The sequence below is a fragment of the Anopheles coluzzii genome, chromosome X, assembly GCF_943734685.1.
Source record: "Anopheles coluzzii chromosome X, AcolN3, whole genome shotgun sequence".
Lineage (NCBI taxonomy): Eukaryota > Metazoa > Arthropoda > Insecta > Diptera > Culicidae > Anopheles > Anopheles coluzzii.
This window is the reverse complement of record NC_064669.1, coordinates 15,317,689-15,341,451: the sequence shown is the minus strand read 5'-3', so window position 1 is coordinate 15,341,451 and position 23,763 is coordinate 15,317,689. Positions and strand designations below refer to the sequence as shown.

The following is a 23,763-nucleotide window of genomic DNA, read 5'->3' as shown; positions in this document are numbered from 1 at the left end:
CATACTCCCTCCGTTCTGGCAGCATCAGCCTGTCCGGAGCGAATGGGCCATTTCAATAAATCGTCGTCAGATGGTTCGTTATCAATTGAACGCTGCGAATGAACACCGAATCATTAATAAAGGGAGCATTTGAAACAATTAGTATCTCTTATCGGGCTGCTATCAAGCTAAGTTATACGCCATCCAAACCTTCAGCTACAAAAAATCCGTTCAGCCTAAAATAAGTATCCATCCGCGCGTTGCTACACTAACAATTACACCCTTCCATTTTATTGGTTTCACTGTTGAGCACATCGTTTAGGGGTAAGCGTTCTGCCGGGCGATTTTTTTGAAAGGGTCATCAAAGTGAGGTACAGCATGATGTGTTATGGCAAGGAACGGTTCCAAAAGCTAAAACTGTAGTCAAAACGTTGCCCCTTGGTCCGCAGGCTAGCCCAACTAGCTGTCGCTTTACGTTGTAGCATTGCAACAGCTTCATTGCCAAACTAGTCGTTCGGTTTCATGAATTGTTCGGTGCTTTACCTGGGACCGCGTTGGGGCAGCATTAAAGAACGGCAGGAATTTAATTATGTCGGTGATGAAAACAAACCACCCCCTCGGATGGCGGGATAGACCGACTGCCCCTCTTGCTACCTGTGTGAAGCTGTTGCAGTGAGTGTAAAAAGCTGTTGCAGCGTGTAAAGTACGACCGGTCACATAAATAAGGGCGAAAAATGTATCTTGTGCTTTGAGTAAAATCAGTTTAAACGAAACAAGTTATTTGAAAAATTAAATTCAAAAGTGTAACTAGTATACATAACAGGTCGAACAATCAAATCAAATATAACAAGTGAGAAAGGTGCGACAAACATTCGCTCTCATACAAGTTGATTCTAAAAGTAAACATATTTTTTATCTTCTTTCAGTTTTTTTCTTTTTAAAAACAAATGATAAACGATAATATTTGCATTAATTAAAAATGTTTGTAAACATATGTAATAAAACTAGAAACATAACTATTTTATTTATCTGCGGTTTCATCAAAAAAATTATACTAATAATTATTAAAATAATCATAATAATATGAATAATACAAACATAGTAAGAAAAATAATAATAACAATAACAATAATAATAATAATAAAACAAAAAAACACTTAAACAGACCACAAAAATAAACATGAAACATGATAAAATTGTTAGTAACAAAAGCTACAAAAACATTGATTGTCATTATTATCATTGAGTTATATCAAAAATATTAATTTTAAAAGTAATGTTATTTATAAAATTATAATCATCACAGACACCTTAATGATAAAAGTGATAAAATAACAACACATTATACTCATGAATTTAATAATGAATGACAAAGTCCATCAGGTATGAATCACAGTCATCAAAAACAAGTTGACCTAAACACTGCGTAATAACATTCCCCAAATTGTAAAAAAAGTGTACCAATCGAATCAAGAATTCCCCTTAAATTGAATAATTGAAACCATTGAACCAGTATGAATCATGCCAATATACAGTCTTTCCCCGAGTTACGAGACACTCGAGCTATGTGAATTATCAAGCTTTCACACATCATGTGACAAATAGGCAATTTTAACTTGAACAATTGTCAAATGCAAATAAATTGATTTTTTATTTGCATTTGACAATTGTTTTCAAGTGCAAATTTCAAATTTTCTACACGAATTGCATAAAACAAGCACAGGTAGTCACCGAGATACGTGAGTGTCTAAGTTTAACAGTTTATTTAAGTACTGATTTGGCACATAAATTGTCAAATGCAGAATCAATTACCTACTGGTCGATATTCGTAATTCGTTCCAGAAGGTATAAAATAAATAAATAAGTAAACGTCAGTCAAAATTATGTGAAACAAAAAAAAATATATTGGAAAAAACTGTCCCTTCAAGCAAAATTACTGTAAAATTAGGCGGAATTTTGCTGGAAACGGTGAAATTCGACTTACGCGGAAATATGCGAAATATGCGCGGTTTCTTAACGGGCCGCGTTAATTGCGTGTCTTGGGGACAACCTGTAGTTAGGTGTATGAATGTATGTAATTCATTTTAATTTAAGTAACTATTTCACAAACATATTTAATCTGAAAAATATGACATCTGACTTACGCGAATGTCTCCGAAACGCATTATATGCGTACCTCGTAGAAAGACTGTAACGTTATGATCAAAGTATGCTGCCAAAGGCATATACCAATCTTTCTTCTTTGGCACAACGACTGTCAGCGGTCAAGATCTGCCTCTAGCGAAAATGGAGTGACTTTTTGATTACTCATGGCCTTATCAGGCATTCCTACATTTCTTCAAAGACAGGCTGTTATCCATGCAGATTCGAACTAAATCAGTGTTTTGTTTGTTCTTCATTTTGTAACGTTTATTTATCCTGACAAAGATTAACCAAGAAACTTTTGACAGTTGGATAAATAAAAAAATGAATTAAAAAAAACATAAATAAATACTTCAAAGTATCAGGCGCACAATCCATATGGAGTTTGAACACATAACGAGCATGTTGTTATGTCGTGCGAGTTGACGATTGTATCAGTAGACAGGAAAATATGAATAATGTGGTTAAATTATTACATGTTACATTATTATATTATTACTTTACCTTCTGATTAAACTTGTTTTTAGTAAAACAATGTTATTATATTTTATTGCAGTTTAAATATTTTACGGTAATATCCAAAAACCCACACAGTTCAGAAAGGACTCTAAACGCAACCTAAGCTTCTAAAATAGATGCACACAACTCACGATTATCTTTTTCGATGTTCCACAGCGGTGTGTATATGACGGTAATCATTTTTAACAATTCAACACAACCTTATTACTGCTTATGATATTACCGTACCTATACGCTGCAACCGATAATGATTTTGTTTGCGCACTGAAAGTAAGGAAAGGATCAACGCATCAAAACAGGTAGGATCGTCGCAGGTTTTATGGCAAACGTTTGCCAAAACAAACTAGCTTTCAACCATATAGCGTGGCGGATGTGTCGAGCCTGTGTGCGATGGTGAAGGGGTTAAGTTCAGGCAAGGGTGCTGGTGCACGCGTCCGCACCAATACGCCCCAGCTTAAGCTTTTCGGCCTGAACGGCTACTAATTAAGCTGTAAAGTGCAGCTGTACGGAAAAGTCGCAAGCGCTTACTCGACCGAGCACTTATTCTCGAGCCCTTGAGCTCATGATCGCCGAGGCGCTTCTAGCTGGTGGTGCGCCAGGGGCAATCGAAAGGGAGTGATCCGGAATGAATCGGTTCGGTCAGGATGTAGATGTTGCTGCGGAGCTAGGGATTAAGTCAAACGGCAAAGCGATGAGCGGCTTTGGACGGGACACAGCGTGAGCTCGAGGTGGTGTACTGCCCAGCCGGTACGGGCGTTTAACTTGTGACCGCAGAGTTGTCACACACCTTGTCACAAGCAGTTCCCAGCGGGGTACCAGGGGGTTATTACCCTGTCTTTGGACGGGTGTGGTGGGTTGAATGGGAGACAGAATCTACTTTTGTGTCGTTCTAAACAAATAAGCTTAATGAAGATTGCTCCGTCATTAGAAAGCGGTGAAATTTATGTTGAAAATTATGTCCATGTTCTTAACCCTCAAGTTATCAAATTTCACATTCTTAATAACGTGTTTGAAATAATTTCAAGCTTTCAACAAAAAAAAAAAAAAAAAATGGTGACGGCGCATCACTAAAATAATAAACACATTGACACCTTCTTTCATGTTCTTTGCTTCTCTCACTTTATTTATATGTTTTATCAATTTCATATTTTGTTTTTCGAATTTTTTGGCAAGTAAACCCACTAACAGGAAATAGTTTTCTCTTGTTTTAATCTCAGCCTTTTTTGTTTTGATTTGTATTTATTATTTTTATCCTCGTCAGAAAGAGATTTTCCGTTATTTATTAAGTGTTGGAACATTCGTAGAGTTCCATGGCACTATAGTGCAATGATGGTCCAACATCGATAAAAAGGGGGAAAGCGAGCAATTACATAGAATTTTCAAGCACCAGATGTTCAATTTAAACAATTTTACATCGAGATATAATATTCGTATTTAGTTAGACATAGACGTCTTTGATTTTATTTCTATGAAAGTAATTTTCAGCAAAAAAGCAACTAATTTCCGAAAATTGATAAGCTGACATAACGAATGTGCAATTTAAATGAAGGCTAGGCGAAACTTTCTGAAAGCCAATTTCAATTCCAAAAATTTGTTTAGAATTTACGGTAACTTCTATTTCCTTATGCCGACTGTAAATACATATATTAGTTTCCTTTAATATTGATTATTATTTTCTTCAGCTTTTCCAGTAGGACCACACTACAGTATACCCCACACAGAAAGCAGTTAATCTGCAATACACCGATTTAATAAAGGTAAATCTACACACCGTCTATAAGGGAGCCGTAGCGACACTTCAATTGTTGCGTAGATTTTAACAAAAAGACAAAAACCACGATTGCCGCTGATAACCACTGCGTCAATCGCGAACAATCCAAACAGCTGATGCACTGGTGCACCCTTTCCCCGAGTGGAGTGCAAGTGGAGTGGGAGCAAACAAAAATAAACAAATATGGTGACACTTGACACAAGCGTAGAACAAATCTGCCAAGTCACCGTGCTAAAACAACCAATTGAACCGGGCCGTAACAGAGTGTAAACAAAGCGGGAAAAATTAAGCAGATCATGACCGGGCACTGTGATATCTTATCTTGACGATGAGGACGACCCGTTATCAAACGTAAAAAGTCCTCACCCCCAAACCTCGTGTGTTGCACAGCATCACACAAAGATAATAGGCGGTAGGAGCTGCGCTGCTACATTTGGATGCTGCCACCACACACACTGGTCCAGACTTTGGACCATTTGTGGGTAAAAGTTCATGTTCAAAAGTTTTCCGCTGGATCATGTCTGGTTGAAGGATTAAAGCGCACTTGGTAGCATTTATAGTGAAGTTTGTAGTCGGTGTTGCTCCAGCAAAGTGAGTTCAATTGCATAAAAACTCCTCCTAGACTTATGGACATTTGAGACGGCATGACTCTACTAGTGTGTGGCATAACAACTACTGCGTTTTTAGCCCTGACCGTGACTTGCATATACGCCAGGCGATGGCAATCGCGTAAAATTGCTATCAATTCAAATATTTGCTCGCTGAACGGGCTAATGCGCCTTCACCAGGCACAGATAGCGCGCGCGAGGCACACGCCGCTGTCAAGTGTTTGAAAAGGTGGCAAGGGTTTCAGTATCTTCACGGTCCTTCCGGGAGTGAGTCGTTTGAAGCAAACCTTCCCGATATTCCCGAAATTTGAAGGTTCTGGTATCTGTTCGCACCGGACTACAATTCTACAATTCCAATAGTACAGTTAGTACAATTCTAAGGTGTGTTTAAGAGACAACATGTTGGGTACGCTTGCCTCGCTGCTCTTTTCGCTCGAGGGTGTCCTGCTGGTGGCCCTGCTAGCCCTGCTCTACTACTATGTGGTGGTGCGGAGCACGCGATTCTTTGCCGACCGGGGCGTACCGTACCTCCCGCCAGTACCGCTGCTCGGCAATGGGGCCGACTTCATAACGCGCAAGCGGCTGCTAACCGATGTGCTGAGCGATATGTATCACCGTTTCGCCAGCCATCGGTTCTTCGGCTACTTCGACTTCCTTTCGCCGATCTACGTGGTGCGCGATCTGGAGCTGGTGAAGCAGATCTGCATCAAGGATTTCGACCACTTCGTCAACCACCGCATTCAGCTGGACGAAAACCATGACCCGCTGTTCGGGCGGGCCCTGTTTGCGATGCGCGACACGCGCTGGCGCAACATGCGCACTATCCTTAGCCCGGCCTTTACCGGCAGCAAGATGCGGCTAATGTTCGGGCTGATCACGAGCTACTGTGACGGGGCGGTGCGGACGATCCGGTCGGAGCTGGGCGCGGACGGAACCGCCGAGCTCGAGATGAAGGAGCTGTTCCGCCGGTTCGGCAACGACATAGTGGCGACCTGCGCGTTTGGCATTGAGATCAACTCGTTCCGCGACCGGGCGAACGCGTTCTTCACACTCGGCAAGGAGCTGACCAACCTGGATGGCGTCCAGGGGCTGAAGTTCCTGGCCTTTTCGTCCTTTCCGCGCGTGATGCGTGCGCTTCGATTGCGTCTGTTTAGCGCGAAGATGACCAGCTTCTTCCGACACGTGGTGATGGATACAATCACGCAGCGTGAACAGCGCGGCATCGTGCGCCACGACATGATCAATCTTCTGATGCAGGCCCGCAAGCAGGAGCTGCGGTTCGACGAGAACGAAAACATCGAAACGAACGGTGGCGGGTCGCAGAAGCGGTCGGTTGGTAAGTGGGTTGTTTTGACTGTTTTTTTTTTTTAGCAGAATGCCAGAGAGGGAGACATTGAACGAGAAGGAAAAAGCCACGAGAACCAATTGCGCGACTAAAAACGAATTACACTTTTGACCTCCGCGTATTGGGGATAAGTATTGTTTCGAAAATGAATTTCTAGAACAACACTCATTAATGCAGTTAAAGTACGTAATTGGAAAATAATTTGCCCCGATTAAATGACTAAGTAATGACTCCAATAACTCAAAGCCTAAGGAATCTTTGTGGAGCAAATCCTGTATCATTGTGTTGAATATGCGGTGCAATAGGCTCACCGTCTCCTATCTTCCTATCTCCTATCTCCTATCAAACAGACTGGACCGACGACGACCTAACCGCCCAGTGCACCGTGTTTTTCTTCGGCGGGTACGATACCGTGTCCACGTTGTCTGCATTTATGGCGCACGAACTCGCCGTCAACCCGGACGTCCAAGAGCGGCTGCGGGACGAGATCGACCGCGTGCGCTCAACGATCGGCAGCGCCGACAAGCTTAACTACGAAACGCTCCAGTCAATGCGCTATCTGGACATGGTCGCGAACGAGACGCTCCGCAAGTGGACACCGGCACCGTTCCTCGACCGCACCTGCACCAAACCGTACATTCTGGAGGACTATGACGGCCGGCGGGTGCAGCTGCAGCCGGGTGACGGTCTGTGGATACCGGCCGCGGCCATCATGCGCGACCCGCAGCTCTTCCCTGAGCCGGATCGGTTCTGGCCGGAGCGGTTCGAGCCGGAATCGGCCGGTGCACCGGTCGACTCGTCCGCTATGCTGGCATTCGGGCTCGGCCCCCGTAACTGCATCGGTTCGCGGTTCGCGCTGATGGAGACGAAGGCGGTGTTTTTCTTCCTGTTGACGCACTTCCTGCTGGAGGCGGGCCCCCGCACTCAGCACCCGATCCGGCTGAAGAAGTCCAGCCTGGGACCGTGCGCCGAGAAGGGGTCGTGGATACGGTTCCGATTGCGCAAGTAGTGGCACCCCTGTCCAAACGCACCCAATTAACTACCGCCTTCAATCAATTAATCGAACGGACAGTCGGCTTGTCCATCAGCGCCCTCGAAATTGGGCAGGTCTACACGATCAATTGTCGGGGCTTCTAGTGCAAGGTTGAGCGTTTAGTGTCCAGACACATATTTCATGCCGCTAGATAAGTGTGTTTTTGAAGCAACCAAACCGCAAAATGGTAACCCTGACCTTGATGCTCCACTAATAGGATGACAAATTGTTTTCGTAAGACATAACGAACTGTTCATATTTGTGCTTGGATTTCTGTGTCTGTATGTTCACAGCACGACTGTTACAACGTTTGTTAGACGAAATGTAATAAATCGAGACTTGCAAGTGTCGTGTAATAAATGCCAAATCTAATTATTAAACTGATTGTCTTTGCTGTATCTGTCAGAGAATTTTGTGAACAGAGGTTTGCCTTAATTAGTAAAACAAAAGAAGCCTCTAACCACCCCCTAACCGGTGATTTAGTTCCCTTAATCGTTCTTCGCATCATGCTCTGAATGTATCAGTACTAAGATTTTTGGCCCAGTAGTTGCATTGAGCCGGTCTCGTAGTACAGTCGTCAACTCGTACGACTTAACAACATGCCCGTCATGGGTTCGATCCCCAAATAGACCGTGTTGCCATACGTAGGATTGACTATCCTTCTATGGGGGGAAATCAATTAGTCACTGAAAGCCAAAGCCCACTAGTGGTACAGGCAGGCCTTGACCGACAACGATTGTTGAGCCAAAGAAAAAAAAAAGTTGCACCGGCAGGTCTTGACCGATAATGATTGTTGAGCCAAAGAAGAAGAAGAAGAAGAAGAAGAAGTATTTTTGCAACAGTAATCAATCTAATTCAAAGTTTTTAAAATTGCCTTACACTCATTCTGCGTATTTTGCTAATGATGTCGTTTAAAGATCCACCTCACCTTACTTTTGGAAAATTGTTCTATGATACGTCATGCTATACTTCAAATTTACCAAAAGTTCAGCATGACTATTACTGGGTTGGTCTAAACTGATAAAAAATTACCATAAAGTCCCTTCCCGAGCTACGCGGCTCTCGACTCACGCGGATTCGCGGGTCTTATAAATTAAACACATCAAATGTCAAATAAATACAATTTGCTTCAAGAATTGTCCAATGCAGTCTAAATTGCATTTTTGCTAATAAATTTAATTCACATAAAATCCAAACATATCAGAACTTTTTGCACGAATCGTATCAAATAAATACCGAGTAATCGATTGTATTTTGGGCGAAAATTGCGAACTTCCACAAACGCTGATATTCGAGTTACGCGAATTCCTCGGGAACGCACACACCGCGTAACTCAGGAACTGACGGCTGTACGTTTCTGAAATTTGTAATAAGTGCAGGAGTCTCATTTTGACTCCACAATATTGCAATATTTGTAATGTTGTTAAGTCTTCTTTTTTTTTATTTGGCGCAACGACGTAGATGGTCATGTCATGGTCATGCCTATACAGGTTTTCGAGACTTATAAAGTACAATGGAGCCGGAGGGCATATCTTACGGGGGGACGGTCCACATCACGCTTGAACCCTTGACGGACATGTTATCAAGTTGTAGGAGTTGACGATTGTATTACGGGACTGCTCCCATATTTTAGTTATCGAGATATGTGTACTACTTTTCTTAAGCAATACGGCCTTTTCGGACCGTTCCTCCTAAAAATATGTACTTCAGCAATACGCGAATACCGTACCTCCCGAAAAAAAAATTGTACTTCACTGTTCACATCGTAAAAAAGATTCTAAGAAGTTTGAGCTCGATGTTTCTCTCTTTAATTTATACCTAGACGTCAGTGGTGTTAAAAACATTATTATTAAACATTATTAAACATTAAGATGAAGATTAAGGAACACTGTCATGTAAGATGTTAGTAAAAAGGTTGAGAAAGGCAGTCGATTTAGTTGTGGTTTTCGACAACTGTTATCTATTTGAACAGTATTTTTTAAATTTTATTTACGTTGTCAAGATACATATTACGACATACAATTATTTTTACTTATTTATTTATTTCTTATTTAACAGACGGACCTATTGGTCTAATCGTTTATATTATAAATAATAACACACATACATCAGGCATACACGTTACACATCACGCAACCTCAATTTTTCTTTAAACATTGACGTGGACAAACAGAAATTGAGTAACTCTAATACATCGTTAAATTCCGATGACATACGAAGCATGGGATGACATTAACCATGGTTATTTCGTGTCCGGGGGGTGCGGGGATGGAAATCGGACCGCACTGTTCGAGAGGGAGCAAATAAAATGATTCGATCTAAGGGTGCGGGGGAGTCGATCTCACCGTTGAGTAGCCGAAAGATAAACACGCACTGCGCATTTCGACGCCGTTTGCTAAATGATTCGAGTCCGAGAAGCAGACATCGCTGATGGTAGGAAGGTCTAGTATGGTGAGATTGCCAAGGAAGGAGACGGATTGCGTACCTAGTGATTTTCCTTTGCAAGGCTTCAAGTCAATTGATATCACCAACAGTAAACGGCTACCAAACCGGAGAACAGTACTCAAGACAAGATAGTACAACGGAACAGTAAATCGAAATAATGCACATGGGATTAATAAATTCACTGCAGGTGCGCGTTATAAGGTTAAGCAGTTGGTTTCCTTTCGCGATAACACTGTCGATATGAGCACGAAATGATAGTTTATCGTGTAGTAAAACTCCCAGGTCGCGAATACATAACGTCCGAACCAGATGCGAGTCTCTCATCGAGTAATTAAATATGAGAGGGCTTTGCACTGAATGAAATGCACTGGAATTTATCCACACATACTTCTAGTCCATTTCTGATGCACCAACTATCACCAAGGATCATCAAGGATTATCTGGAGGCGTTGACAGTCAATATAATTTTTCACTGGCAGAAATATTTTCACATTGTCGGCGTACATGAGGTGTAGGCCCGTCGGTAGCACAAACGATAGATCGTTGATAAAGATGAGAAAAAGTAATGGGCCCAGATTACTTCCTTGAGGGACTCCGGACGAACTGGTAAAGGTGTGAGAGCGATGAGGTTCGATACTTATGTGATATAAGCGACCGGTTAAGTAGGAACGATGGCAGGTAATAGGTTATCAGCGAAACCCAGTTTTTTAACGCATTGAAAGCAGAATAACATGCGAAATGCTATCGAACGCGGCCTTAAAGTCGATATATGCAGCATCATCTTGGATTCCACAGTCCATGTTGTCGAAACAGTAACCAACAAATTCGACAAGATTAGTTGTGGAAGACCTCTTTGGTAAAAAAAAAACGGGCTGACTCGGGCTCAAATAGTTGTGTACCGCAGTGAGTTAAAGAGGCGAAAGAACTCCGCAGGAGCCAAAGCCTCTCTAAACCATACTAACAACAATACCGCAGTGAGTAGCGGTTTGTACAGAAGTAGTTCAAACACCTTAGCACATGCGCAGAGAGAGAGACTATACCTCGATAATTTCAAGACGGCGGTTCTTCTTATGAATCGGAACCATTCGAGAGTGTTTGCATGACACCGGGGAGATTCCTCGCGCTAATAAAGCATTAAATATTTTCGATAAGATGGGTGCAACCGAGTGTCGGCAGTGTTTTAAGATGTACGCTGGAACGTTATCAGGTCCAGATGAAGTAGTCGGTTTTAGATTATTGAGTGTATGAACTACAGTAACTTCATCAATCGGCAGTATAATAAAATCAATCACATCGGAAAGCGTATTGCTGGTGGCCTCTGCAAGTAAGTTTCGGTCATCGACTGGAACAGTGAATGCATCAGCGAAGCGGTTGGCAAAAGTGTTGCAAATATCGGACGTATCAGTACTAGTTACTCCATTGTAGCTCAGGGATGAATGAGTACCACTTATGTTGCACCACTCAGGGATGAAGGAGTACCACTTGTACATGTTGAAGCCCTGATAAATAATAAGATTATGGTTGACATAAGCAACAGCAAAAGCAAAAGTAACGGTTAAAACTCGGTAGCACCTATAATACAAATTCTAGTAACGACTAACGGTGCGTTACTGCATGGCTGCTTGGATCATTTCGCTTGAAAAGCAACGACTGTTGCAGCATGGGCAAACTATGAAACAGAAGAGCAAGTCCTCTAAGCAGACTACTACTCTGATCAGATTACTCATCTATTAACTCGACTTTACACATCACTCTCTATTTTTTTCATTTGACATTTTCTTGCGCGTGATTTAGGTTTCGGTTGCACACTTTCTGCACTTCTCTATTGTTCAAAAATAAAAAAAAGAAACAAACACTCAATGTCCTCATTATGAGGACACATCACTTAGTTAGTAACCAGCAGTGAAACAAAGATGTGCATCTAGAGGGACAGGCGATTGAAACGTAATAGAGAAAGAGATATGTGACAGAATTTAAAAGGAAATTTAAAGGATACATAGTGAAGGTGTTTATTAAAACTTTGCAACCGTAAATTACTTTACAACCTGGTCCATCTCTACGTACTACGCTCACTGAATCTCATGTGAATAAGAACAGAAAAAACAATTGCTATTAAAATACTACATAACCGGGCTTTGCACTGTATGGTCTATAGTTGAAAACATGGACTAAGTCTTTGACAAGAAATAAAAGTGAACCTGTAGAGATTACCTGGTAGGAATAGGAACAAAGTATGAGTTATATTCCATAGGAAAATGTTATATCGCATGCCTTGGAAAATTCGTTTCGTCGTCGGAAGTACCACATTTGCGCGCAGGGACATCCAAAATATCACGTAGGTGTCCCTGGATGGAGACACCCTTAATCAGATAGACTACGTGTTAGTAAGCCGCCGACGACAGTCGAGTCTGTAAAATGTCTGATGATTACTTGTTAGCCTTTGTTATCGGTTGTAGAATCGCCCGCCCCCGCGCCAATGGAGCGGAGAAAACACGCAGCTTCGGCTCAACACGGGCTCCTTAACAGAAATTACTATCCAACAGAAAACAACAGAAACGCTCTGAACACAAAAATAATAAACTGTGCAAAAATACACTCCCACCACGTCGTGGCAACACCAAATCTGGCTGGTTCGACGATGAATGCAAACAAGTGATTGAACGTAAGAATAATGCATAACGAGCAATGCAACAACGGCATAGAACGCAGGCATGCGCAGATGAATACATACGGCTCAGACGCGACAAGAAACAAGTTCACCGCTCCAAGAAGCATTCTTTGGAAGAGCAAAACATGGGGGAACTCGAGCGAATTAGAGAGGCGTACGGACCGACACAAAAGTTTTACCAAGCGATAGCAAGTCACCGTAACAATGTTGTACCTAAGGTAACCTGCTGTCGCCAGCCAGAGGTTCTCTTGTGGTGGGTTCAGTACTTTGATGAATTTTAACTAACAGCTAGAGGCTCCACTAGCAGATAGTGTCATTGTATTGCTACCTAGCATAGAAGAAACAAAAAAAGCTATCTGTCGGCTAAAACAAGGGACCCGGAACGGACGGAATTGCAGCTGAACTGGTCAAGAATGGAGGTGCACGACTGGAAAACGAGATTCATCAAACTGTTACTGAGGTGTGGGATAGCGAATCGATGCCTTGTGATTGGAATCTCGGCATCATCTACCCCATATACGAGAAGGGAGATAGGTTGGACTACAACAACTACAGGGGTATTACGGTGTTGAATACCGCCTATAAAATATTCTCCCTGATCCTTTAAGATCGTGTTCTCCATCACGTCTAAGAGATAGTGGGAAACTATCAAAGAGGATTCCGAAACGGAAAAGTGACCACCAAATAAGTCTTGTAAGCTACATGGTAGATCTTGGAGAAAATGGCAGAATACAGGCACGACACATACTATCTCTCCATTGACTTCAAAGACACATGTGATAGCATAGCAAGGATAAAACTGTTCGATGCTATGAGCTCTTTTGGAATCCCGGCCAAACTGATAAGGCTTGTTAGAATGACTATGACCAACGTCACATGCCAGGTGAAGGTGGATGAAAAACTCACAGGACCTTTTGCTACCACCAAAGGTCTACGCCAGGGGGGCGGGCTTGCCTGTCTCCTATTTAACCTGGCACTAGAGAGGGCCATCCGTGACTTCAAGATTGAGACTACGGGAACCATCTTTTATAAGTCATCCCAGATACTGGCATACCATGATGATATATACATCATTGGTCTGCGGCTCTCCTATGTAGCAGAAGCCTATCAAAAGATCGAGCAGGTGGCAGAGAACCTCGGATTGCAGATAAACGAGGCACAGACTAAACTGTTGGTGGCAGCATCAGCGGGCCTACCAATAAATAATCAGAATCTACGTAGGTGTTACGTGCAGATAGATCAACGCCCTTTTGAGTCGTCCCACAATTCACATATCACTGGTCAAGCAACGACAATAGCATGGTAGCTGAGTTACTGGTTGCCAACCGGTCATTATACAGGCTGAGGAATCAGTTCACCTCAAAGCACCTGTCATGACGAACGAAGCTGACACTATTTAGTACCTATATAGTACCGGTACTCACATACGCCTCTGAGACATGGACACTGTCCAAATCTGACGTAACCATCTTTAATCATAAGCCGCGTTCGAGAGCAAGATGCTCAGAAGGATGACGCTATAATGACGCTATAAGCCGCTGTACGGCGACCTCACTGTCGTACAGTGTATCAAGCTCGCCAGGATCCGGTGGGCTTGCCATGTTATACGCATGGAAACGGACGTTCTCGCCCGTAAAGTCTTTTTAGACCGTCCACAAGGACAGAGGAGGCGTGGTAGGCCCAAATTAAGGTGTCAAGATGGCGTGGAGGCGTCCGTCATTAAGGCCGGGATAACGGACAGGCAGACGAAGGTGCAAGGCCATGAGCAGTTTCGGACACTTCTGAGACAGGCCAAGACCGCAAAGTGGTTGTAGCGCAGGATAAGTAAGTAAGTAAATGAGAAAAAGTATTTTCAACACCTTTGATAATGTTTGCAGTTATGCTTCATATAATGTTAAGATAGCTGTGATCTTTAATCTGTTTGCAAATGAGAAGTGAAAAAGAACCTACCATTTTGGACTAACCTAGGACAAATGTATCATCAAACCAGTTTGATCAACAGCGCATGTAGAGCAAGATCGACAGCGAAACGAAATAATTGACTATCGAAATATTCGACAGAACACGCTGCCAGTGATGTACTGTTTTCGAGTTCAAATAAAATAATCTTAAGCTGCTTTTGAACATTGTTCAACTATAAGTAAACAATTGACGTCTAACTGAAATACTGCTATCTTTTTGAACTTCGTTTAATCGAAACCAAATGCTACTCTTTACTTTATCCGTTTTGTGTATGGAGTTAAGAATTTTGTTTGTGCCTTCTTTTACAAAAATAGTTCGGATGAATTTTCTAATAATTCATCCCAATACTTTCAAAATTAATAATTTACTATTAAATTACTACAACATCAATTTAAATTAAACTCAAAACAATCGTATTTCAACAAAATGTTCATCGAGGAGACGGGAACCCGGGTAATATAAACGTACGTTAATGTTGGGGAAAGCAAATCTGTAGTTATGATTGAACAATGTTCAGAAAGGCATGACTATTTCAGTTAGACGTCAAATGTTTACTTATAGCTCAGGATGGCACTGCGGAAAGAAACTCAAACGATTCATCTTGGCTCAAACGATGGTTCTTCCCACTTGGCACGCCTGCTTGTAGCCATTTCAATTATCGTAGTAGTACATTCGAATATTTACTGGAGAAACCTAGAGAGAAGTAGGGGAAGACTGGCAAGCTGCTAGTGTGCCACCGGCCGGTGCTCAGACAGCAGAGGTACCCGGTAGTACACGCAGCAGGTGCTGGAACACATCGGCACTACCATTGATGTGCAAACATCGTTCTTTGTGATTGAAAGGAAAAAGCCCTTTTGTATGCAGGTAACCAGGTAGGCGCTTCGAGAGTTTATTGTTTTGATGCAACTAATGGCTGGGTGGTATTGCCATGTGCATGAAGGACTGGTGTTATTGTCGATAACATGCAGTTGCACATTGACAGCTTTTAAAAACTACATCCATACTTTACATACTTTAAAGTTAACTACAAACATACTTTGAAGCCTTACATATAACAGCTTTTTAAAACTAGAAACACACTTGATAAGAAAATAATGCTACAAATTGAGAATAACATGAAGAATCAGCAATTGTACGCCTTGTGACACTAATATAGAAATCTAATTAGTAATTTTCTTGTTCTTAACTAAGACCGCTAATTCAGATAATGAAGTAAAGAAATAAAACGATAAAATGTTAAAACACTCTATAATATGTAAAACTGCTTGCGTGCTAATCAATATGCGCAAATACTACAAACTAAAATGTAAATATACGTTCTTGGCAGTTGCCAGCTTTCAAACCAGGGCTTGAGACGCATACTCAAGAGGGGCAGAAAACTGTGTAGCCATTTTGTGCGCAGAACGAAATATTGCTGAAAAGAAGCATACATACAATACATGTCCATTAGTGATAAGGCACCACACAGTGCACTTTGCTAGTGGAATGTACTTACGATCGATCGATGTTAGTTGATGAGGTTTTCCACCAGCGGCCTCGAATTTGTAAGCACTGTAGGGGAGTAACAACATAAAATCTCGCTAAGTTACACCGTTACTTCACACTTTCAACGAAGCTTCTAATGTAATGGTAGTTGCTGCCATACCTGTTATTTTACAATTTCGAGCAAACTGCTGCGGTGTACATCCTTCCGATCCATTGGTGTTATACTAAGTTGTGTTGTTTTTTTTTTTTCAATGAATTTTATGCGTTTTTCTATTTTTTTATCGTTTTTATAATGACTTCTTATTAGCTTCTAAAATGGTTTATTTTGATGATTCCCCCCAAACATAATTAATTTTATATAACCCATAGCAGGATAGTCAGTCCTGCGTAGTATGGGGGTCACCGTGCATCAAGGGCGAGCCTGGAGAATTATTGTTGAGCGGGTCATGTCAATGACGGGAATGTGAGATAAAAAGTAAGAAAGCGATCGATAGAGATCGAGAAAGAGGAAGAGCGGTAAACAGTGAGAGAGGTACAGTGATAAAGAAAAAAAAAAAGAGCCAGAGCGGGAAGCAAACATAAACATCGTTTAGTATGTTATGACTTTGAAGTGCAGAAAACAAATTTACCTTCAAGCCTGATAGGTGTGCCTCGAGCTCCAGTTCACAGTTCAGCCTGCTCGAACTTTTGCTGAAGGTTAAGATTAGATTCCAATTTGTTAGCTTGGGATACTGCGGTAATTATGAATGGAATTATGGTTGAATGGGATTTATGGTTGAGGGAGAATTGTGCAAATAACCTACCTTGATTTGGTTGATGAATGTCATAGACGCCATTTGATTCATGCAATTTGTGTCGACAAGATGCATGCTGAAAAGAAAGCAGTATGTTGTTTTTGTGAATGATCTCAAAGTGATGTATTGCCGTATTTCCGTAGGGCACAGGAGAATAGTTCAGACTGGGCCAGAAACTTACGCTCAACCTGTCGATGGATTGATACGGTCAACGGGCACGAATACAGTCTGGTGAACATTCAAACACCCTCAGTGACGTTAGGTAACCACTAACGTCACTGACCCTCTCTGTTGGTATATGCAGTACTGATACTGCACATTCCGGCTGACACCACGAGGAGGTAGAGATAGGATTTTGTCAGCCATAGTCACATTTATTTGGTGGATATTGTTCACAAATATTTTTCGCGTTTCACAGCATATCCATAGTTTGTGAAGCTTAGAGCACGAAGCAAAAAGATTATTATCATTATTATGATTATCATTATTATCACCATACATATACTACTCAATTTCAAAGAATACCCAGAACGTCTCCGGCTACACTGCCGTGGCAACAGTGAACTGAGATAATAATCTTGATTTTGCTATGTAATTTTTGTTTGTAACCTATCTTAGGCCTTTTGGCCCGTTGAAGATTAACTAATAAATAATAATAAATTACCGCTACGCTACCTACGCTATTTCCTAGGCTATTTTCTTACGCTTATTCATACGCTGCACATTTACTACCGGGTATAGTTTGTCGAACGGGACTGGAATAGCATCGGATACATACCCGAACCACGTTTAAGTCTCGTTCCGAATCCGAATCCAGAACAGTTCAAGGTACAGTTGTTGAAAGTAATTGAAATCGCTAGCTATTTCTGGATCAGTATGAGCTCATGATCGGTTCCAGGACCGGTATGAGTGCAGCATCAATTCCAGGACATTTATGGGATTACTTTTAGTTCCAGGACTGATATGGATTCATGAGTAGTTCCGGTATGGATGTAGTATCAGTTTCTAAACCGGCATAAGTTCATGATAGGTTCGTGGACCGGTATGGGTTCAGTATAAGTTCCAGGGTCAATATAGGTTAATGATTGTTTCCAGGGCCGGTATTGGTTCATGATAGGTTCCAGGACCAGTACGGGTTTATGATAGATTCTAGGACCGGTAAGAGTTCATGATGAATGGTATGAACTGGTATTAGTTCATGATAGGTTCCAGGACCATTAAGATAAGATATGCTCCAGGGTCGGTATGGGTTCATGATTGGTACCATGATTGGTATGAGATCAGGTTTTTTCTATTCTGAACTCGGATTTACTCGAGTCGAGAAAATGAACTACGAAGTGAACTTTTCCTTACAAATGAACACACAAAATTCATCAACTCGACGTCGAGATGACTCGACTTACTTACTTACTTATCTGGCGCTACAACCGCTTTGCGGTCTTGGCCTGTCTCAGGAGTGTCCTAAACCGCTCACGGTCTCGCGCCTTCGTCTGGCAGTCCGTTATCCCGGCCTTATTGGCGGACGCCTCCACGCTATCTTGCTACCTCAATTTGGGCCTACCACGCCTCCTCTGTTCTTGTGGACGGTCTAAAAAGACTTTATGGGCGAGATCGTCCGTTTTCTTGCGTATAATATGGCAAGCCCACCGGATACGCTGCACGACAGTGAGGTCGCCGCACAGCGGCTTATAGCGTCATTATAGCGTCATCCTTCTGAGCTTCTTGCTCTCGAACGCGGCTTATGATTAAAGATGGTTACGTCAGATTTGGACAGTGTCCATGTCTCAGAGGCGTATGTGAGTACCGGTACTATATAGGTACTAAATAGTGTCAGCTTCGTACGTCGTGACAGGTGCTTTGAGGTGAACTGATTCCTCAGCCTGTATAATGACCGGTTGGCAACCAGTAACTCAGCTACCATGCTATTGTCGTTGCTTGACCAGTGAAATGTGAATTGTGGGACGACTCAAAAGGGCGTTGATATATCTGCACGTAACACCTACGTAGATTCTGATTATTTATTGGTAGGCCCGCTGATGTTGCCACCAACAGTTTAGTCTGTGCCTCGTTTATCTGCAATCCGAGGTTCTCTGCCACCTGCTCGATCTTTTGATAGGCTTCTGCTACATAGGAGAGCCGCAGACCAATGATGTATATATCATCATGGTATGCCAGTATCTGGGATGACTTATAGAAGATGGTTCCCGTAGTCTCAATCTTGAAGTCACGGATGGCCCTCTCTAGTGCCAGGTTAAATAGGAGACAGGCAAGCCCGCCCCCATGGCGCAGACCTTTGGTGGTAGCAAAAGGTCCTGAGAGTTTTCCATCCACCTTCACCTGACATGTGACGTTGGTCATAGTCATTCTGAAAAGCCTTATCAGTTTGGCCGGGATTCCATATGAGCTCATAGCATCGTACAGTTTTACCCTGGCTATGCTATCATATGCGGCTTTGAAGTCAATGAAGAGATGGTATGTGTCGTTTCTGTATTTAGCCATCTTCTCCAAGATCTGCCGCATGGTGAAGATCTGATCAGTGGTTGATTTTCCGTTTCGGAATCCTCTTTGATAGTTTCCGACTATCTCTTCGACGTGCGGGACAAGGCGATCCTGAAGGATCAGGGAGAATATTTTATGGGCGGTATTCAACACCGTAATAAACCTGTAGTTGTTGTAGTCCAACCTATCTCCCTTCTCGTATATGGGGTAGATGATGCCGAGATTCCAATCACAAGGCATCGATTTGCTATCCCACACCTCAGCAACAGTTTGATGAATCTCGTTTTCTAGTCGTGCACCTCCATTCTGGACCAGTTCAGCTGCAATTCCGTCGGTTCCGGATGCCTTGTTATTTTTCAGCCGACGGATAGCCTTTCGTGTTTCTTCTATGCTAGGTGGCAGTAACATGACACTATCTGCTAGTGGCGCTTCTAGCTGTTCGTTAAACTGGTCGTTGAGTAATTCATCAAAGTACTGAGCCCACCGCACAGAGGACCTCTGGCTAATTACTAACCAGATCTCCATCCTTGTTGCGACAGCAGGTTACCTTAGGTACAACGTTGTTTCGGTGACCTGTTATCGTTTGGTAAAACTTTGGTGTCGGTCCGTACGCCTCTCTGGTTTGCTCGAGTTCCCGCATGTTTTGCTCTTCCAAAGCATGCTTCTTGGAGCGGTGAACTTGTTTCTTGTCGCGTCTGAGCCGTATGTATTCATCTGCGCATGCCTGCGTTCTATGCCGTGTTGGGAGTATATTTTTTGCACAGTTTATTATTTTTTGTTTTTAGAGCGTTCCACCTCTCGCTCGTAGTTTCATATCGGATGACTCGACTATAAGAATAGAATACACCTGTATGATAGGTTCCAGTCCGGGATGGGTTCAGTATAAGTTCCAGTACCGTAATGGGTTCATGATATGTTCCAGGACCATTATGTGTCTATGATTGGTTCCAATGCTGGTATGGGTTCATGATCGGTTCCAGGAGTGTGTTTATTAACAGTTCCAGCACCGTTACGGGTTTATGATAGGTTCCAGGGGAGGTATGGGCACATGATCAGTTCTAGGACCGATATAATTAGTATTACTTCCTGGATCGGGTTGGGATCAGTATCGGTTCCTGGCCTACCATAGGGTCACCGCCGGTCCTGAAGACATTAGGTCATGTGCAGTTCTCGAACCAGAAATCGTGATGTATTGGAGTCAGGACCAGTATGGGTTTGGTTTTTGTTTTTGTTCTTTTAAGAGGTGATATTAAAAACTCATTTTAATTAGGTTTCGAGACCATTGTTTTCGGCGTAATCTTTACAGTGAAGGAGATCTTTGAAGTTCATATGCGTATCCCTGTAATATAGCTAAGTGAATTAATTAGTAGTTATATAATGTATAATAATTGACTATGAAATTAGTTAGTAACTTTATTTTCGAAAATGGTGCTCAAGAGTATAAGAGATTTGAATGGTGCATCTTGTTTTGAGCTATGTTGGTCTTTCCTTGTACAACACTATAATACACCACAGATCTCCTCATTATCTGTTTTACCATCTGTTTCATCGTGTCAGAACAAATCGTGGCGATAAAATCGACTATTATAGGCTATTTTATTGCATTCTTCGTGATCCGCCAGGAAATAATGTTGTGGATCCTTTCAATCGACTGCGTAGATTGTGACTGTGTGATTGTGTTCTTAGTATGCAGAAAATCATCAATATATGAATGTATAACGTGGTATAAAATGCATCTTTCTTTGTCAAATATCTGCATGAAATGAATGTAAAGTGAAGATCGACAATTTGTGGTGTTTCGAACAACAAACTAGAAGATCACAGATCAAAATTTAGAACAAGTATCACGTGGGTTGGGTGTACAGCGGATGGTAGGCGCGCACACCAACACATCGAAAGCTTCTACAGCCCGCATCGGCGACGACCCAGTCAGAAAAATCGGACTTAATTTACCCTTTTCTTACCGCTAAATTACCGGTAATTTTAGAGTAATTTAATGGTAAATTAGCAGTCCTTAATTTACCCATTCTAGCAGTTTTGACAGATCCTATTCCTTCTTCTATTTTATTTTTATTTTTGTCGGCCAAATTGTTAATAAATAACACAAAATGTATTATATTACAGTTGAATGCTTTTATTCAATCATTGTCCTTAACTTATACAAACGATTACAATGTATTTATTTAAGCAAACTCGACTTGAACAGCCGCTTCACCCGGAGAAGGTGGTTCACAAATAGCACTAATAAATGCAATTTCTTGGCTGTTTTTTACATTTTACAGTTTTAAACACACCGCCGATGTCTTCTTCCACTAAAAGATCATTAAAACAATACTCTTTTTGTTCTAATTTACATCTTTTCACTGACAACAAACGACAACACTTCGTACCGCTAAATTGCTCTTAAATTACTGTTATGACAGACACAAAACTGCTCGAATGGGTAAATTAACAGAAGGCTGTCTGACTGGGGAGTGCAGCTCGACAGGCTGCTCGAAAAACATGCTTCAGCACGGAACGAGAAGGACTGATAAAATAAATGAAAGGCATAGATTTTGTATACGAATGAAGAATTATATTAATGTCATGTAATTACAAAAATAAACATTCAGAAATATCAGAACTTTCTACACGAGACGTATCATGTTTCAATGTCACGTTTAAATGATAAAGTTTATAAAATTACCGAATGTCATGAAGATACTAAGAAATCAAATGTATTATAGCTGAAAACGTGACATTCGACGTACGAGGATACTCCAGATACGTGGATGTTTCGGGAAAGCATAAAACGCGTATCTCGAGAGCAGACTGTACATAATCGCCAGCGCCAATAGTGCTGAATAGCACAACTAGGTTAGTTTTCCATAAAATGTAATGAGGCTGCGTCATTGATATTATGCTAGAAAATTATGGTTTATGTCATGTTTATGGCAAGCTACCCTACTAACAATTTCAAATTATTTCAAGATCGTGTTAACGTCGTACGTACGTTCAAATGACGTCAGGTAATCGACGCATTTAAGACAATATAAATCAAAGCGATTAAAAGAAAACTAAAAATACTCTAGGTATGGTCTGTTTTCTTGGGTAGTTTCATACATAATTGTCTATGATATACCTGCTCCCGAAATTATTCAATATCTCGCCGGAAAAGTCAATTATATGCTCGAACGCAGTCAATTATATGCTCGGGCCAGTGGAGAGGGAATATAAGGCTTTATCCCATGACGGACATATTATTACAGCGTTTCGAATCACACAAGGGAATAGTTCAATCAGTAGGGAAATTTTTGCACAACGTAAGGGGAATGTTGCAAGCACACTGTGGAAATTTGCAATCATGTAATCTAAAATAACCTGGCAAACTAAGAATAATTTTAATTTTAAGTTTGGATATAAGAATTTAATGTTGAATGTGACATAAGTCCGCGCACATATGTAGTTTGTGATTTAGATGTACAGCTAGATAGTAGATTGACACTTCAAGATCACTGTGACTTATGTGTTTCAAAAGTTTTTCTTTTGTTAGGATTTGTCTTACGTGTTGGAAAACGCTTTAGTGATCCATATACCTTAAAATCCTTATATTGTTCTATAGTAGTTTAAGGCCACGAGCTCTATTTCGCACTGAATTCCGGACAACGGAACGTGGCACAAAATACCCTTGACTCATAATGATAAATGCATATAGCTCTTTAACGCTTTGAGTGTCATGACTATCATATATGATAGCCAGGAATAATTGGCTTTCAATCTTAATATTTTGTAACAGATAGGGCGTATTATTCTGAAAAGACCAACAAACATGATAAACTAAATAAATCATACCGTGGAGTTATAATTAAGCATGATAAATAAGTAAAATTAACAAAAATGTTTTGGGGTGTCCAAAGCGCCACCTACAGCCTAATGACAGCACCACAGTATGGTTGCAAAATTCCCGTAGTCGGTTGCAACACTCCCCTATATGATTGCAAATTTACACAGTGTGCTTGCAACATTCTCCTACCGATTTGCAACATTCTCCTAACTGATTGAACTATTCCCTTATATGATTCGAAACTCTGCAAGTCGTACGAGTTGACGATTGCTTTACGGGACAGCTCCCATATTTTAATTACCGATGATTGTGTACTTCACTGTTCACATAGTAAAAAATGAAGTTAAAGATTCAAAACAGCTCAATGTTCCTCTATTTAATTTTTTGCTTCGTTGACGGTGGTGTCGAGATCATCAACAATTATTGGTTTTATTTATTCTTGGAGGGATTGAAACACTTTATATATATTTTAAATAAACGTCTTCACCAAGAAAAGTCGTGAGATTTTCGTCATGTAAGGTTAAGTTGTTAGTCAAAGGGTTTTGAAAAGCTGCCGATTTAGTCGCTGTTTTCAACGACTTTTTTGCAAGTGTATATCAATTGTTGATTTTATCATTGTCATTTTTATCGTTCCATATCATACAGATAACACATATATGTTTAAGCTCTGATAAATTATAAGATTAAGGT

General features: G+C 41.3%; 2 protein-coding genes across 3 annotated transcripts; one reads left to right on the top strand and one right to left on the bottom strand.

Annotated features, from left to right (window-relative positions):
• Positions 1–5,251: 5,251 nt before the first annotated feature.
• Positions 5,252–7,777, top strand: LOC120952691 (probable cytochrome P450 9f2). Its single transcript, XM_040372152.2, has 2 exons — positions 5,252–6,355; positions 6,715–7,777. The coding sequence occupies exons 1-2, from the start codon at positions 5,419–5,421 to the stop codon at positions 7,371–7,373; spliced, it is 1,596 nt and encodes a 531-aa protein (XP_040228086.2). The 5' UTR covers positions 5,252–5,418; the 3' UTR covers positions 7,374–7,777.
• A 7,584-nt stretch (positions 7,778–15,361) lies between these two features.
• LOC125906554 (uncharacterized) lies at positions 15,362–20,775 on the bottom strand. Of its 2 annotated transcripts, none has more exons than XM_049605963.1 (5): positions 16,933–20,775; positions 16,761–16,827; positions 16,118–16,688; positions 15,968–16,023; positions 15,362–15,886 (listed from the first exon to the last, which is right to left on the bottom strand). In XM_049605963.1, the coding sequence occupies exon 1, from the start codon at positions 19,773–19,775 to the stop codon at positions 18,666–18,668; it is 1,110 nt and encodes a 369-aa protein (XP_049461920.1). In that variant the 5' UTR covers positions 19,776–20,775; the 3' UTR covers positions 15,362–15,886; positions 15,968–16,023; positions 16,118–16,688; positions 16,761–16,827; positions 16,933–18,665. The 2 variants fall into 2 exon arrangements, with proteins under 2 accessions (XP_049461920.1, XP_049461917.1); XM_049605960.1 differs by having other exon boundaries at positions 16,118–16,647.
• Positions 20,776–23,763: the final 2,988 nt, after the last annotated feature.